Here is a 16,994-nt window from a genome sequence, read left to right on the forward strand (position 1 = left end):
TATACTGTTTATGTTTATAGTGTCTTTTAATATACTTAAGAGCCATTAAGATGGCGTTAGCTTCAGCAGTAAAAATAGAGCTGTTATCTGGCAATCTAGAAGATATTGTTCTGGATCCAGTGACAGTGGCACAAGCCACTGCGCCACCGTCCTTGGACCCATCTGTAAACAAGGATTTATATGCCTTATATTTAGTATGTAATTGATTAAATTCTTGTTTATATTGTAGTTCATTAGTGTCTGATTTTTTAAAGGTGGTCAATGTTAGGTCCACTTGTGGCCTAACCAACTGCCAAGGAGGAGAAGAAAGAAGGTGGGAAGGAGCTATAGTAGCCAGATCAATGCCGGCAGCAGAAATAAACGGTTTTATTCTTAAACCAAGAGGTGGAACAAGAGATTTCTTATTGTATAAATCCTCATACAGAGGATTGAAAACACAGTTACATGCAGGGTTTGACTCATTGGAATGTAGTTTTGTTATATACTGTAAGGCTAATTTTATACTTCGCTGCTCAAGAGATGGTTCATGAGCCTCGACATACAGGCTGTCAACGGGTGAAGTACGAAAGGAGCCAAGACAAAGTCTTAGACCTTGATGATGGACGGAATCTAATAATTTTAAGTTGCTCTTGCAGGCTCCACCATATACAATTGAGCCATAATCAAGCTTCGAGCGGATAAGTGATCTATATAGATGTAGAAGGGTAGCTTGATCACCTCCCCACTTTGAATTGGACACGACCTTCAATAAATCGAGTGCCTTCAGGCATTTAGTTTTGAGGGATTTGATATGCGGTAGAAAAGTTAAATGTGAGTCGAAAATCAGACCTAAGAACTTGGCCTCCTTGACAACTTTGATGGGAGTGCCATTTAAAAAGAGTTCTGGGTCCTTGTGTGGTTTATATTTGCGGCAGAAATGTATACAATTGGTTTTTGATTGAGAAAATTTAAAGCCGTTTTCAAGACACCATTTGTTTATTTTGTTTAAGCACAGTTGCAATTGCCGTTCAATAGTATGCATATTTTTCCCACGACAAGAAATATTAAAATCATCCACAAAAAGTGAACCATCAACTGAATCATTTAAAACTTTAGCTAAACTATTGATCTTGATACTAAATAAAGTGACAGACAAAATACTACCTTGTGGGACACCCTGATCCTGATGGTAATGATCAGATAGTGTAGAATCCACTCGGACCTGAAACTGCCTGTCAGTTAAAAACTGTGATATAAACTGAGGCATACGGCCCCGTAAACCAAAGTCATGTAAGTCTTTTAAGATGCCGTGCTTCCAGGTGGTATCATAAGCCTTTTCTAAATCGAAAAAGATCGACACTGCATGCTGCTTGCTGATAAAGGCATTCTTGACAAATGACTCCAGTCGAACTAAATGGTCAACGGTACTGCGATTTTTACGAAAACCACATTGGATATTTGTGATTAAATTATTAGATTCAAGGTACCAAGTTAATCTGTTATTGACCATGCGTTCCATGGTTTTGCAAACACAGCTAGTCAAAGAAATGGGCCTATAATTTGATGGATCGGTATGGTCACGTCCAGGTTTGGGAATAGGTATAACTATGGCATCACGCCAGGATGGAGGAAATTTACCTGATGTCCAAATGTCATCGAAAATATTCAATAGTGTCTCTAAACAGGATTCTGGTAAGTGTTTTAGGAGCTGCTAATGTATACCATCAGTTCCTGTAGCAGTATTATGGGATTGGTCAAGAGCAGTATGAAGCTCATGAATAGAAAAGATTTCGTTATAATCTTCCCCATTATCTGAATGAAAATTGAGAATTCTCTTTTCCTGCTGTTTCTGGTATGTTTGAAATTGAGGAATATAGTTAGCTGAGGAAGAATGTTTCGCAAGTGTTTCACCCAGTTTATTTGCGATATCAGATTTATCCGTCAGCAGTTCATCTCCGCATTTGAGATGATGTATGCTTGATTTGCTACCCTTACCTTTAATTTTCTGGATCATGTTCCATACCTTTGACATTGGCGTTCGTGAATTTATCTTCGAGACATAATTTCGCCATGATTGGCGTTTGTTTTGCTTAAAAGTACGCCGGGCTTTTGCATTGAGTATTTTAAATTTATTCAAATTATGGACCATTGGATGACGACGGAAATATTGCTCAGCCTTCTTCCGTGCCTTCCTAGCTTGTTTGCAGTCTGCAGTAAACCAAGGTTTACGTATGTGGGGAATGATAGAGGATTTCGGAATACATTCATCAGCTATTTTGTGAAGCCTATCGGAAAAGAGCTGTACAGAGTCGGGAACATCAATGAAAACATCTGGTGTTAGCTTTTCTGAACAAAGAGTTTCATAGCGAGCCCAGTCTGCTTTAGCAAAATTCCATCTCGAAGACGGAGGAACATCAGATGGTGTAATTGACTTTAATACAGTAGGAAAATGATCGCTACCACAGAGGTCATCATGAACTGACCATTCGAATTCATTTAGTAAATTGGAATCAACAGCTGATAGGTCCAAGCAGGAATACGAGCCAGTTCCAGGGTGTAGATAGGTTTTAGTACCATCATTAAAAAGGCATAAATTGTTATTTGAGAAAAAATCTTCAAGTAATTTTCCTTTTGCATTAGTGTCATTACCGCCCCAAAGTGGGTTATGACCGTTCAGATCACCCATTATTACACAGGGTTTGGGAAGTTGGTCGTAAAGTGCCTGAAGATCAGACTGGTGAAGAGAATAGGACGGTGGGATATACAAAGAACACAAGGTGAAAACAATATTCAGTGTCAAACGTACTGCAACAGCTTGGAGAGGGGTGTTCAGAGAAACTGGACTGTGAATTACCCCCTGTCGTACCAGAACAGAAGCACCTCCGGTTGCTTTGTCACCTGCAGGTGAAAAGTAATGGTACGAGTCGTACTGTCTTAAATTTAATGTATCAGTTGTCTTGAGGAAGGTTTCTTGTAAACAAAAAGCTGATGGTTTGTAATCCTGGATTAATAGCTGGAGGTCATTATAATTGTTCCGAAGTCCTCTAACATTCCATTGTAATAAACAGGTGGAGGAAGTCATGGTGGTTTAACAGGAGATCGTGAATGAGGGGAAGGTCCTCTGCACTGTAATGGAGAGGTTTCCATATCCAGAGGTTCAAAGCTGTTACGAACCTCGACAGAATCGTTCAAAGATACGTCAAGGTGCTTAAGAGCTTTTGCTTCTTTTCTTTTAGCTTTGGAAAAGACAGTTTTGTTTGGTTCAGTTTTTTTCCCAGGGGTTCTGGCACAGATTCTGGTCTACGAGACTGGGGGGTAGATGGTACATCAGTCTGCGTGTCAGTTGTTGAAGTTACTGCACTGACCGAGTAGAGGAGTGTTTGCTGATCGGTGACCCAGCTAATGGCTGTCTGGCACACACTATCCACTTTTTGGATAGAAGAAGAAACTGCGGCAGAATATGGTTTTGTTAAATTGTTGTTTTGTGTCTGGTCGGCAACTAATTTTTTGGCCTCAGAGAAAGAAATGTTGTTTGAATATTTGATTTTAATAATCCTAGATTCTTTCTCAAACACTGGACATTGCTTAGAGTAAGACATATGCTCACCACTACAGTTTGCACATTTCATGGCATTTGTACAACCAGTGTTCTCGTGATTTCCACTGCAGCGGGAACAAATTGGGGAGTTGTTACAAGAACGTGCCCCATGACCAAAATGCTGACATTTAAAACAACGGAGTGGATTTGGGATATATGTATCCACACCGATGTTACGATATCCACCTTTGATGGATTTGGGTAGTTTGGATAGCGCAAAAGTAAACAGATAGGTGGTAGTAGGGACAACCTTGTCATTAACCTTTCTAGTGAAACGTTTCACGGATGTCACCCCTTGAGTCTTGAGTTCTGCCACAATCTCCTCTTCTGACATGTCAGATAAACATTTTGAACGATATCGAACAATGCCTCGACACGAATTTAATGTCTTGTGGACAGATACAACAATCTCAGTATCAGCAAAATGGGTTGCTTTGAGCAAATTTAGAGACTGCTGCCTTTTAGCACATTCAATCAACAAAGAGCCAGAACGGAGACGAGTAATATTTTGCACAGTGCCACATATTCCTTCCACAGCCTTAGAGACAACAAAAGGGTTTATCTTAAGCGGGAGACCCTTAGCACCTTCCACAACCAGAAATCGTGGCCATGACTCTACCTTTAAAACAGAACTTTCATCATCAGAAGACGAAATAGTGTCTATATCAATATGACGTCTTTTAGTTGAGTACCGAGAACCAGTGATTTGTGGGGAAGCCATGTTGAAGGTAAACATTCGACATCCCTGCTCCCCACCCGCCATCGAGTGTCAACGAGGACAGTGCTGTAGTGGAAACCAACGACAAACACTAGGGCTACAAGGATGTTATACTCAAGCAATATCAACACAGGTAGCAAATATTGCCAAACAGAATAAAAGTCAGGTTGGTTCAGACCCTACATTTATTTGATGACAATTTGAACCTGGAGGTCAATAGTGCCAGATTGGCCCATGAGCCACCGCCTTCTGGCATAGGACTCTAGGCAGTTCAATCAATAAATAGTGTATATATCTGACATAGAAACGGCCAATACCCAATAATAGTTAAAATGTGCAAAATACAGTCACCATGCACAGGGCTTGGCGTGACCAGCCGATTGATAGAATCGGGCCGATTCTACCACCTGTCTAGGTGAAGTAAGGGCCGAAGTGGTGTGTTGAGCAATAGGAGCGCGGTTCCAGACTCCTGCTGCCCTCAACCACCAGACTACCGTCCTCCACCGACACGGGACGCAACCCACGGCAAACGGGTTGGTGGACCAAATATCCCCCCGGGTCCACAACGGGGGTGTCGGCGAGCTCTTTGCGTTACCCAGCACCCACCACGAGGAGGTGGCTCGCCACGGGTGCCGAGAGGGTACGTAAGTCCACAAACATTCAAAGTAAATTCTAAATTTCCAGGTTTTTAATCGTAGTATAAGTGTTTTTTATTGTATGGCTAGATTTCCCAAATTGCTGATGGCTGACGGGATGATGTAAATCCATCCAGGGTCCATGAAGGTAGCAAAGGTACTGTAAGTCCCCATGGTCCCTAGTATGGTGATCTACCTTCAGTTGTTAGCAATCTATAGCCCAGTTTTATATTGTATTGTGATCTATAGATAAATTGTTTTAGGCATAACTACTAGTTTTACATTCTTTTCTGTGATGTTCTAGTTGTTTTACTGTCCTTCGTCGACAGGTTTTTTTATAATACTCATATATTCCATTTTAATGTTACGTTCCCGTCACGATATGGCTGAAATATTGCCGATGAGACGTTAAATTTTAACTCACTCACTCACTCACTCAAAACTTATGCAAACGAACTGCGCGAGGACCATACATCAAATTGCTAAAAATACATTTGCAAATGTGCGTGTAAACAGCATGCGTTAAGTTGTGTTAAGAATTCGCAAATTTTCACTGAGTTTCATCATTTAATGAAGTCATGAAAAAAGTTTTTCAGTGGTACGAATTTGTTTAACAATACATCAGTTCATGTGTAAACAGTACCATTAAATAGTATGGAATATTTTACAAAATCTAGTTTAGGACAGTCGACTGAAGTAAGTGGCTACATCGACACTAGTGACTCCAAACTTTCCATGGGTAGCACCTGTTCGAGAGCTCCCATGGATTTTAAGTACCATATATAGAGCATACAAGGTGGACCGATATGAGAGAATGCGATGATTTATTAAGCCACAGGAACCGAGGACATACATTTCACAAAATGTAAAATACAGTTCTTCAAATTGGAACAGAATTCTGCGCGTATACGATTGCAGTAAGAATGTGACAGTCAAGGTAAATGAGTGTAGTCTATTTGTTGTTTAACGTCAGCACTCAACAATATTCAAGCTATATGGCAGCGGTCTCTACCTAGAATCAGGAATATATGATTACTTCCAGAATATATTTATCTGAAAAACGTTGCCAGTAATATGATAGTAACGTGATGTGGTAACTAGGGTGAATATAATGTTTACATCAATTTGTAAAACCTATACAAACAAGAACACGGTGGAGGAACGTTCGGAATAGTGAAATTTGGTATTCTAAATACTTTATGCTTTCTTTTAAATAGCTCCGTTGTAAGGTGAGGAACATCTAATTGATATTGTCATTCAGCATGGTTTCGAACACGACACGGGGCCAACTCGAAAGGAAATGTTCTTACATGCTCAATTATTTTGCAAGCGTTATGAGAAAATGCCATTTGTAAGATGCAGATTCCACCAGAGAGGATCTGATCGTGTAAATACACATTAGTTTCTAGAGAAGTAGTTCCATGACGCATTAGCTACAAGTTCCCCATTATCATTAGACATGAACTGGCAGGAACCTTCAATGCTGTGAAAGTTGAACCCGGTACAGCAGAGCATGCGATGGCAGACCTCTCCGCAGAACTGTGGGCTCCCCGTCTCCACTCTGGTTGGGGTTCCTGACTGGCGCTGGTCGGGGTGGCCAGAGAACGACGACCTTGTTCCTATGATGACAATACATGGGTGTTAAAGTCTCATTCATAACAAATCTGTACAAAGACAAACTGTTTAAAGAAGGATGTTTGTGGACTATTCGACTGCCCATATTGTAAGGGATAACAATCAAGGCGCCGGCCGGCACACAAAACATTTATTCACGACGACTGGACAAGACAGAAGACAAGACGAGACTGATGCACACATGTAGCACGGACGACTCGCTTACAGTACTCTCCTCTGATTGGCTCACCGTGTCACGTGTGATGCACGGGTATCACACTAATTAAAGGGACCGTCCGTCTCATGTTTACATCTCACATTCCTCCCCTCCAGTAGGGTTTAAGATTACAAGATCTTTACTAACCAAAATATTTTTACGTCGCGTATCAGCTGTTTTAGAATTTACACACAGAAAATCACCGAAGATTTTACTTACAATAAAACCTGTTTGAAAATGTTTCTTGCGAGATTTAGGAACAGTTAGAACTTTAACTGCTACGCTATCACCTATTTCAAAGCTTCTCGATTGTCTATCACACGTATCCTCTTGACATTCCTGTTTGGCCTGAACATGTTTCGTTGAACACAATTCCCACAGACAACTCATGTCTGCTACTTCCTTCCCTCCAGAAGAAACACTACTGTAGGGACGACACACGTCACTTGATCTACCAAACATGGCGAAATAAGGTGATACTCCAGTTGTTCTGTTTGGACACGAATTGTGAGCCAACACGATTTCGGGTAACACTTTGTCCCAATTCTTTTCACTGGTTGCCATTTTCACCATGGATGACTTCAAAGTTCTGTGTGCCCTTTCCACTGGATTTGCTTGCGGACGCGCTATAGGGGTAAAACTGAGCACAACACCCCAATGATCTATGAAATCCTTAAATTCAACGGACGTGAAAGTTGAACCATTATCAGTGTGTAATGTATGTGGCGGTCCAAAGATGGAAAGCACATACATTGCTGACGCAGAGGTAGCTGATCGTACGGGAAATGCAAACACCATACGTGTCAGATCATCCAAACATGTCAACACGTACTCAAAACTTTTCGATGATGAAGGGAGTGGTCCGACAAAGTCACAGTGGATAATTTGCCAAGGTACTGAAGCTGTCCGAGTTTCACCAATGGGACTCCGCGGCACAGCATGAGGACCCTCAATGCATGCTGAACACTGACTGACGTATTCTCGAACTTGTCTCTGTGTAATGGACTTATCAGTCATTCTTGCTAAATTCCATGTACGTATCTCACCAAAATGAGCAAGATCATGAGCACGCTTGATAACAGCATACTGTTTGTCTGTCGATAAGGCACGGATAGGTAATTCCTGCGAATCTTCCACTGGAAATCTTGACAGAATGTCACTTGGAATGTTATCTTTCCCAGGTATATATTTTACATCAAACTGATAATCTGAAAGTTCTAAATACCATCTTGTGCATTTATCAGATTTTGATGACATAATAAATGTCAAAGGTCTGTGGTCTGTTTTAATTACAAACTTTCTACCATAAATATATTCTCTAAACTTTCGTACTGCCCAGGTAAGTGCCAAAGCTTCCCTGTGCACAGTGGGATAATTCCGTTCAGTTTTTGATAACTTTTTTGAAGCATAGCAAACAGGATGGTCATGCTGCAGAAGTACCCCTGCTAAACCCGATTTACTGGCGTCTGTCTGAACAACGAATGGCGCCTTAGTGAGAACAGCCTTAACTCTGTCAAACGCACTCTGATCACTTTAATGCCAAACATACACACAAGATTCTACTGTGCGACTGAGTGGCAACACCAGATCGGAAAAGTTGGGAATAAATCTAACAAAGTATGTAGCCAGTCCAAGAAACGGCCTCACTTCCTCCCATGTACCAGGAACTGGACAATTCCGAACCGCCTCAATACCTTTCTTACCAGGACCTGCTCCACTAGCAGAAATTGAGAAACCAAGCTATTCTATTGTATCCATAAAGAAATGACACTTGGTCGGTTTTAATGTCAAACCGACAGACTTCATTCGGCAACACCTCACGTAACACTGACACATGTTCATCGGCCGTGGACGAATGGACACACACGTCGTCCAGATACACCAAAACATGATCTCTCGACAACCCACTCAGGACAAGATGCATAGTACGTTGGAATGCTAAAGGAGCAGTTTTTAAACCAAAACACATACGTGAGAATTGCCAGACACCAGACGAAGTCTCAAATGCAGTCAAGGGCCTTGACATTTCATCCAAAACAATCTGGTTATAAGCAGAGTTCATATCAAGAACACTGAAATATTTTTAATGTTTAAATCTCATCAGTGCCTCATTAGGAGTCATTAAAGGAAAACGTTCGTCAAGCAATGGTCATTCAAATTTCTCAGGTCCAAACAAAATCTTAAGCTCTTATCAGCCTTCTTAACCAACACAATTGGTGAAATGATAGTTGATGTACTAGGTTCCACTATACCTTGATCAACCATTGATTTAGTTTGCTCATCAACGATCTTATCTATATGAGGATCAAACCGCTTGCGACGCTGTGTAACCTTACTCAAATCTGCATTAGGTTTAAGTGTAAGCTTGAATGCATGGCCATTCACCTTGCCTAAACCTGTAAACAATGTATCTTTGTATTCTCTGAGCAGTGCTATTAACTTTTCCCGATGTAAATCATCCACGGGCCCTATGTTAAACTTAGGATCGCTTAACCCGCTCTGTTTCGAAGTTGAGGGAGTATTTGAACACACAGAATCCTTATACTCTTGAGCCTCACCAAGAGTCTGACATCTGCACAGCTTCTTACTCACTGGTTCTGGATTCATTACTAACGCACACAGATTCCTCGAGCTAACAACGGACCTGGCTACAAACAACCCTGTCTTAGTTTCAAAATTCTCATTACGTTCAATCATCATCTGTTCACCATCACCCAGGTTCCGACTTAGACACCCGCAACACTTTCTGACACCTTGGTGGTATAACAACAGATTCAGTCAAATGTACACTGGCAACCCTGTCACCAGACTCGATTAAGTTACTGTCAAATTTTGATAGGAAATCACAGCCAAGCAGAACATTCTCGGTACTGTTATCTCGTAGATACTACCGTCAATACGGACACACGTATCAACTGTACCAATAGCATCTAATGTCTCGCCAGATAAGCTCCTAAGCTTCGACTTCGTTTCCTGTATGGACACACCACTAGGAAAAGCTTTCTCCAACGAGCCAACACTAATGCATGACACACACGCACCCGAATTAATGACTGCTTGCGTACTTAGCCTACCAATTTCAACAAGTTTGGATGGTGAAGCAGATGGTTGCACTACATTCACTCTCTTACTACAGAATCGTGCAATTTGACCTCGCATACCACACTGGTAACACTTCCTCTCATCGTGCGTACGTCTCCCGGAACCCGATGCACAACGTGACCCAAAGGACTGACATAACACCAGAATGTGTGCCCACCTGACTAGAGGCTAAGAGTAATCTAGTGCGACAATCTTTCTCCTTATGACCACGTTTTTTGCAAAATGAACATAATACTGCAGCATTATCAAAGTGTTTCTGGGACTCAGTATCTTGTAAACGACGAGTCATATCTACCAGACTGTCAAAGTTGGGCAGTTTAGCTTGCTGACAAACAATGACCTGTAAATGATCCTTAACAAATTTGGAATACAGACCATCATAGAAACGCTGAGCACATAGTTCTTCCTTATTTGACTTTGCAAATGAAGGATAAGCCTCGTCTACTTTCAAAGCCAAACGATGCGCAAATTCATCAATGGTTTCAGAAACCTTTTGTGACAAAGTATGGAAATCAGTTGCTGCATTTTGTTTATGTTCAACAGTCCTGTCAATTTCTTTTATCAAATACTTCTTGAAAGTTTCAAAATCAGATTTTAATTCAGGGGGGGGGGGGGGGGGGGGGGGGCAGAGACCAAACACTCTAGCACAATGACCCGGTGGTAAAACAAGTGCAAGTCCATGAAGTTTTCGTCTTGAACTCCAACCAAACCCCCAGTCTTTTAGTTCGTACATGCTGTCAATATACGCAGAAAATGTCATTTGCTTAGGGTCATAAACTGGCATTTTAAGTACAAGACTGGTCAGTATTCTGGGAGCCAGCAGCATTCTCTCCCTCAGGGACGGACATGTTAGCCCCACTCCGTGTTGAACACTCAACAAACATTGCGACGACAATAATGAACAAAGTCAATGTTTCACTCAGACGTCGGGTTTTCATATCTTGCAACTTCAATTTCCTTTATCGCTGCCACCAAATGTAAGGGATAACAATCAAGGCGCCGGCCGGCACACAAAACATTTATTCACGACGACTGGACAAGACAGAAGACAAGACGAGACTGATGCACACATGTAGCACGGACGACCCGCTTACAGTACTCTCCTCTGATTGGCTCACCGTGTCACGTGTGATGCACGGGTATCACACTAATTAAAGGGACCGTCCGTCTCATGTTTACATCTCACAATATACGTTTGAACTACATATCCAATATTTGAATCTTGTTGAAGTTGTAAACTTATAGTATGTTATTAAAATGCACTTACCGCTGATAACAGTAGTAAGAGAGTTCTTATTACTGGTACCATAGGCTTCTAGTTCACAGAACTGCACTGCGTCATCTGTTTTCACGCTGTTCTTCTGGAGCCTCAGGTAACGTCCCCCCACCCCTGGAGCACACGTGAGAGTTACCCTTGCCCCAGAGGCCACTGTGCCTGGGTATACGGCACATACTTTAGCAACAGCGTTCGAGTGAACCGTGGGGTCTTCACTATAAAGCTCGATTGTGAAGTTGTGAAGACGCCATGCTGAAAATGGTATATGGTACATGGTACAAAAACTCACCAGAGTAACATATCACCAAATAACAGTAAATTTGAGATTCTGAAATTTAGCCTCTGCTTTTTTACTCTGTGGTAGAGGGTTCCTTGCTTTGTCAAAGGTTGTGGAGGCTAAAACTGTTGTTCCTGTGATTTTAAGGCCGTGTGTTAGAGCAAAGCAAAGTGAATACCAGTCAATGATCTGTCAACAGTTATTTACTGTTTTACAACAACCATTGAAAGGATAGAAGTGTGTTATAAGAGGCCACTAATGGGGTGGGGTGGTCATTCCCATGTTTGTCTTTTGCTGTTTAACGACGCACTCAGCAATATTCCAGCAAAAGGAAGGACATTTCTGTACCGCTATACCAAAATGGAATACGAAGACGTCAGCGGTCCTGCCCAACCGATTCAGTGCACAGTCGAAAAAGATGAAAGCGGTGGCAACGTTTTGTTTAACGATGAGCCTACGATATTCGACGTACTGTAAAGACATTGAAATGTTTTGGGTTTTGTGTTGTTTTTGACATCGCGAAAATGTTTCCTAAACCTTATGAAATGAAAACACGTTGTTTACCTGAGGTAACGACCTAAACATGACCACAAGTGGCTTACCCTCACTAGTTAAGATGCAGCAAGGTATTGAAACTGAAATTTGGAACTAGCTTGAATTTTCTTCTGATGTAAGAAATAATGAGAAGCTTGATGAAGCCATTTCTGGGGGAAATCAAAATTGTGTTTGCTTATTTTTATTCAGAGCCACAACCATCACTTTGGCAAGAAATCGATTTGTAGCATGGGTCGTTGGAGACCAATTCTACCCCAGATCTAACACGGATGTGCCAGGTATTCCAAAACAGGTGAGCTTTGAAGGACACTAGTGCAGAGCAATTTCCGTAGCATGGTTCCTCCTTTTGGTCTTGTTTTTTCTTCAGTTTTTAGATTTTTCTACCAGTGGCAAAGTCGTTGTTATTAGTTTACGGATTCCAATAAATCAAATGTGTGTTTTTTATAATAACAGACCAGTGGCTTAGACATGATTTTTGCTATGACATTTGGGCCAACCGTCAATACTATCTGAAAATAAAGCTTTGCAATCCCTCGCACTTACACGAAACAAATGGCTTGCTACGTGCCTGTAGACATCATATTTCTACATGACATGTTCAAATGTTGAGGTATAAAATTCAGAAACAGCTTCAATTTGGATCAGTCTCTGTCACATTCAGGCATTAGAAAAAAACTACACTGCTGAGATATCTTATTACAATCAGACAAGGAATACTTGGGATATTTTCAAATAACGGCATGTCATAAGCATTCTTACTGTTTAGAAATTCTGTCAATGTGGACAGTAGCCCAGTCCCCGTGTCCGTCATGGTCGAGGGAGTAGGTGCTGACCAACTTGTCGTTTGGTTTCGTAATTAGACCGTTGGCGAGAAACGTTAATCGCTCCGTATCAGTGCTCCTTTAAATATACACGTTGTTCATACAGATGAAATACTCACCAAGATCTGAATCTGACCCGAAAATATTCGAGTCTGAAACAGATAATGCATCGCCTCTTAAGAAAAGCATGGATAGTAGGAGACCATATTGTAACCCAGATCTATCCCAGTTAGTCGGGGCAGGTGAGCTAACGTGTACAGGCTGCTCATACAGATCAAATACGCACCTTTTTGACCATCTCTGTTGGTGATCACCACGGATGATACGTAATACATGCATTCCAAATCCACTTGCCACCAAGGTAGTGGATAGGTCCCTGTTGGCTGCCCATGGACACAGGAACCCAGGTCATAGTTCGTGTTGGAGTTGCCGTCATTGCCTCTTTCTGGAAGGTCGTAGTCATTACTGTGGGACTGTTTGGAGAACTTGTTCAACGCAATGTTGGCAGCATCAGATTTTACTAAAATGTACATAAGGACCACAATTTGATTGGTAAAGTAGTGTGAAACTAGCCTTAAAGCTTTGGTTCTATCAAATATTACCAAGAATAACCAGCGAGGTACGAGTGATTACGGGAAATATGCCTCAGTTCATATAATGTTCACAGTGCCGAGACTCGGCGAGTCTGAATATTATTTTAACGAGGGTTACACTATTAATAAATGACATGGGCGCTGTGGGAGACTCGCTTGTCACATTTTAACACCACTCGGTCTTTATCTTGTTGCTTCTGAAATTTCCCGAATTCAGTTATAACAACAAATTTTTAGTATTGAATTGCTGTAAAATTCTTTCACTCTTCCAATTAGGTGATCGTCACCTTTAACTAGGTCATTGACCTTGAGCGGGGTTTTCCCCTGTTTATTACAAACAATGCAAACGATTATATTTGTATTTAAAAGGTTATTTATTTTGAAAAGACTACTAATTATAATGGAATTCTATTTCCAATATTTTCTAATAAAAATAGTATTCTCATTCTTTTTACCTTCATGTTTTCTTTTTTTATATCTTGGAATGTGCGAGTACAGCACGTTCTATTTATCAATGAAACAGAAATTGTTGTCAATGAACTTGAATCATGAAACGTAGTTCCGTCAACCAATCATATTTCAAGTTCAGTAACCGCTATCATACCTTATCATCTAAAACGACAAACAATATCACTTATCAGAGGGTGAATTTGAAATTAAAATCACTATAGTTTCAACCTTTCTGTATACAATTCACCTGGGTCCCCTTGCACAATTCTTAGCGCTACGATTATCTTAAGTCAATGTTACTTATCTTGTAGCTAAGGTCACTTTGTTCAAATGGAATCTGATCAGCCCTGAATTTGCTCTTCCCCCGCCGTGATATTGCCGGAATATTGCTAAGAGCGGCGCAAAACCATACTCTCTCACTGGCTCTTTTCCTAGGTTTGATATCACAATATTTGTGAAAGTAAGTTCGACAACAGCAGTACGTTTCACAGACATTCATTATGTAGTGCTCACTCCCTCACTCACGGGCATATGCACTCATTCACATTTTATTCAGAACAATACCTGAAAATAAATGTGACTCGAGAGGAATTCAAAGTACAATGGAAGCTGTCTAAACCGGCACTCACTGGAACTGAAGAAATAATCCAGTTTAGACAATGTGCCAGATTATGGAGCTGATGATACATGTACCAGCCACGTATGGGACAGAGATTATATGCCAGTGTTGACAACTTGCCGGATTGGACACATGCCGGTTTTGACAGATTCTAACGTACTTATAATTAGCTGCAAAGCTATTACCTTAAATATGCACTGCACTTAACAACAAAGACACGTTGCAATAATAACAAACTTGAATTCGTTTGACATTTCGACACAGATTCTTGTAGTGTTGTCAAGCAACAGTATGACATGAGGTATAGGGGATGTATGCAAAGACGTTAAAGACAAACTAAAATTTATTCCTCACAACATGCATGCTCACATAACTATCATTGAAAATATCCGTAGGGCTACACACAAATAAGTTAAAGGCAAACTAGAATACTTACATAGCTGTCAGTGGAGATACCCACAGAAGTACTCTCAAAGAAGCTATAAGCAAACTATAACCACACAGAAAACAAAACATATACTTACATAACTCTGTGAGTGAAAATATCCACAGGGTTACACTAACAACAGAGAGACACATCGACCAGTAAGCCATAGTACGACCACACTATTCTTAGAGGACACAGTGTGCACCCCTGCATCCACCTTCTAGATCCGCCTACCTTTCATGTTCTTATCGCGATACACATCTGATCACGGAAAATGTAAATGGAATACACACTGTGGCAAGGATGCACGCAAACGATTTTCATTAGATAAATAATATATAATGTATTATAATTGGGATCTGTTTACTCTTGTGTTTATGAAACTCCTGGGATTCTCTTTGTTAGTCAGGCACAATGATTGAAATCGTCATTAAATATTGCGTCTATTGTCACTGAAATGCTTCATTTAAAGCTTTTGAACTGAGTGTATATACAAATGGGATTACGCTGTCGATGATGATGATGATGATAATGATGATGATGATATGTCAACGATGCCATTGTTCCTTACCACATTTCATGTAAAGAAAAACCTGGCTCAGTTTTGAAGGGTTTATATCGAAACGCAGCCCACGTGCCTGCTACACTCGTATATAATGCCAAAAAGCCCAGTATCTCTGCCAGACCGGATATAAATCTGGAGAATGTGCCCTCCGTTTCATCGATGCACGTTAACATGGCGAGGAAATGACACTGGGACTGAGATGGCAGATAATGGCTCTGCATACAGAGTTACACTCAAAGACGTTTAGGCATACGATACAGAATCACACAGAAGAATGGTATATTTACATAACTCCATAACAGGACTTTACGTAACTAAGTGAAAATGTCCCAAAGGTTACACCCAAAGAAGGCAAAGTAGAATGTATTTCCCATATGGTGAAACATTTCCAGTGTCTTACAGATCATTTGTGCAGATGTACACACGTCACTTTTGCCGAATAACCATTTTTTCTGTGTTTCGTCGTCTGTGACGTCATCAAACAACTGAACTTGAGGTCATTGAAGCGGGCTTGTCGTGTTTGACTGCACAAATGTACATGAATAAAACGGATGATAAAGAGATTAATCACCTCCAGCAAGTGTGTCATGACTTATACGAAACTCGTGTGGAATTATGTATTCCTTCGCTCTCGCTCTCGCTCTCGCTCTCGCTCCAGCAATACACAATTTCGCACTCGTTTCGTGTAAGCGGTAAGACTCACTCGCTCGTGTAATAATAGCCATGTTTCCCATACAAGAGAAGAATGCTTACATGTAACTCTATCAGTGAAAATATCCAGAGGGTTACACTCACTGAAGTTAAAGTCAGACAAGAATATACCACAAACAAGAAAAGTATACTCACATAACTCTACATAACTCACAGTGTGATCTGGACCAGTAAGGCATGGCTAGGCCGCACCATTCACTAGTTGTCGCATGTCCCCTTCACTCTAGAGTGATGGGTTATTGATTATGTCATCGAGACACATGTGGTTTGCAATTCCAAGTATCTTTGTGTTTTTTCTCTTGCTTCGTGATGCTTGTCAAATACATTTCAACATACTACACCAATTAGCACATCCCATCACAGAGAATATAAATGGAATGCAAAATGCGACAAGGTCCTCGTAAACGAGATTCACTTCGTAAATAATAAATAATGTATTATAACTGAGATTTTTTTACATTATTGGGAAACTCGTTAGGTTATATACGGTAGTCACTCACAATCATTAAACTATACAAACTGCACCGATTGTTATTGAAAGACCAGTCAGCCGGAACTATGGAGAGACATTGGAAGAGGCAACTGCATTGATTGAAATCACAGACCGTAAACTTTCTTGTAAAGCTTTGGCACTGAGTGCATGGAAATGAATTGAGCATATTTACAGTTTATCATAGAGGTGTAACTGTCTATGATAATGATATGTCAGTGGTATCATTGTTTAACAGCACATCTCCGGTAATGAAACAACATAGGGTGCAACTTTATTTAAAGCTTTTGGGCTGATTGCATATGTACTAGAGCTGTGACAATATGTCCTAGTATCGATAATCGTCA

General features: G+C 40.7%; 1 protein-coding gene across 2 annotated transcripts; it reads right to left on the reverse strand.

Annotated features, from left to right (window-relative positions):
• Window positions 1–5,737: 5,737 nt before the first annotated feature.
• LOC137291392 (fucolectin-3-like) lies at window positions 5,738–16,364 on the reverse strand. 2 transcript variants are annotated; one of them, XM_067822723.1, is made up of 5 exons: window positions 16,293–16,364; window positions 14,979–15,013; window positions 13,079–13,312; window positions 11,131–11,391; window positions 5,738–6,549 (listed from the first exon to the last, which is right to left on the reverse strand). In XM_067822723.1, the coding sequence occupies exons 1-5, from the start codon at window positions 16,334–16,336 to the stop codon at window positions 6,329–6,331; spliced, it is 795 nt and encodes a 264-aa protein (XP_067678824.1). In that variant the 5' UTR covers window positions 16,337–16,364; the 3' UTR covers window positions 5,738–6,328. The 2 variants fall into 2 exon arrangements, with proteins under 2 accessions (XP_067678824.1, XP_067678825.1); XM_067822724.1 differs by lacking the exon at window positions 16,293–16,364 and having other exon boundaries at window positions 14,979–15,169.
• Between the last annotated feature and the right edge of the window lie 630 nt (window positions 16,365–16,994).

Source organism: Haliotis asinina, chromosome 7 (genome assembly GCF_037392515.1).
Source record: "Haliotis asinina isolate JCU_RB_2024 chromosome 7, JCU_Hal_asi_v2, whole genome shotgun sequence".
NCBI lineage: Eukaryota > Metazoa > Mollusca > Gastropoda > Lepetellida > Haliotidae > Haliotis > Haliotis asinina.

Bases quoted from the DNA above. Each gene is read 5' to 3' on its own strand.
- LOC137291392 (XM_067822723.1), bottom strand. From the start codon at position 16,336: ATGCCTTACTGGTCCAGATCACACTGTGAGTTATGTAGAGTTAT. The intron at 15,014-16,292 runs GTGAGTATACTT...CTCTGTTGTTAG, and splicing joins TGTGAGTTATGTAGAGTTAT to TGTAACCCTGTGGATATTTT. The intron at 6,550-11,130 runs GTAAGTGCATTT...TTGTCATCATAG, and splicing joins TCTTACTACTGTTATCAGCG to GAACAAGGTCGTCGTTCTCT.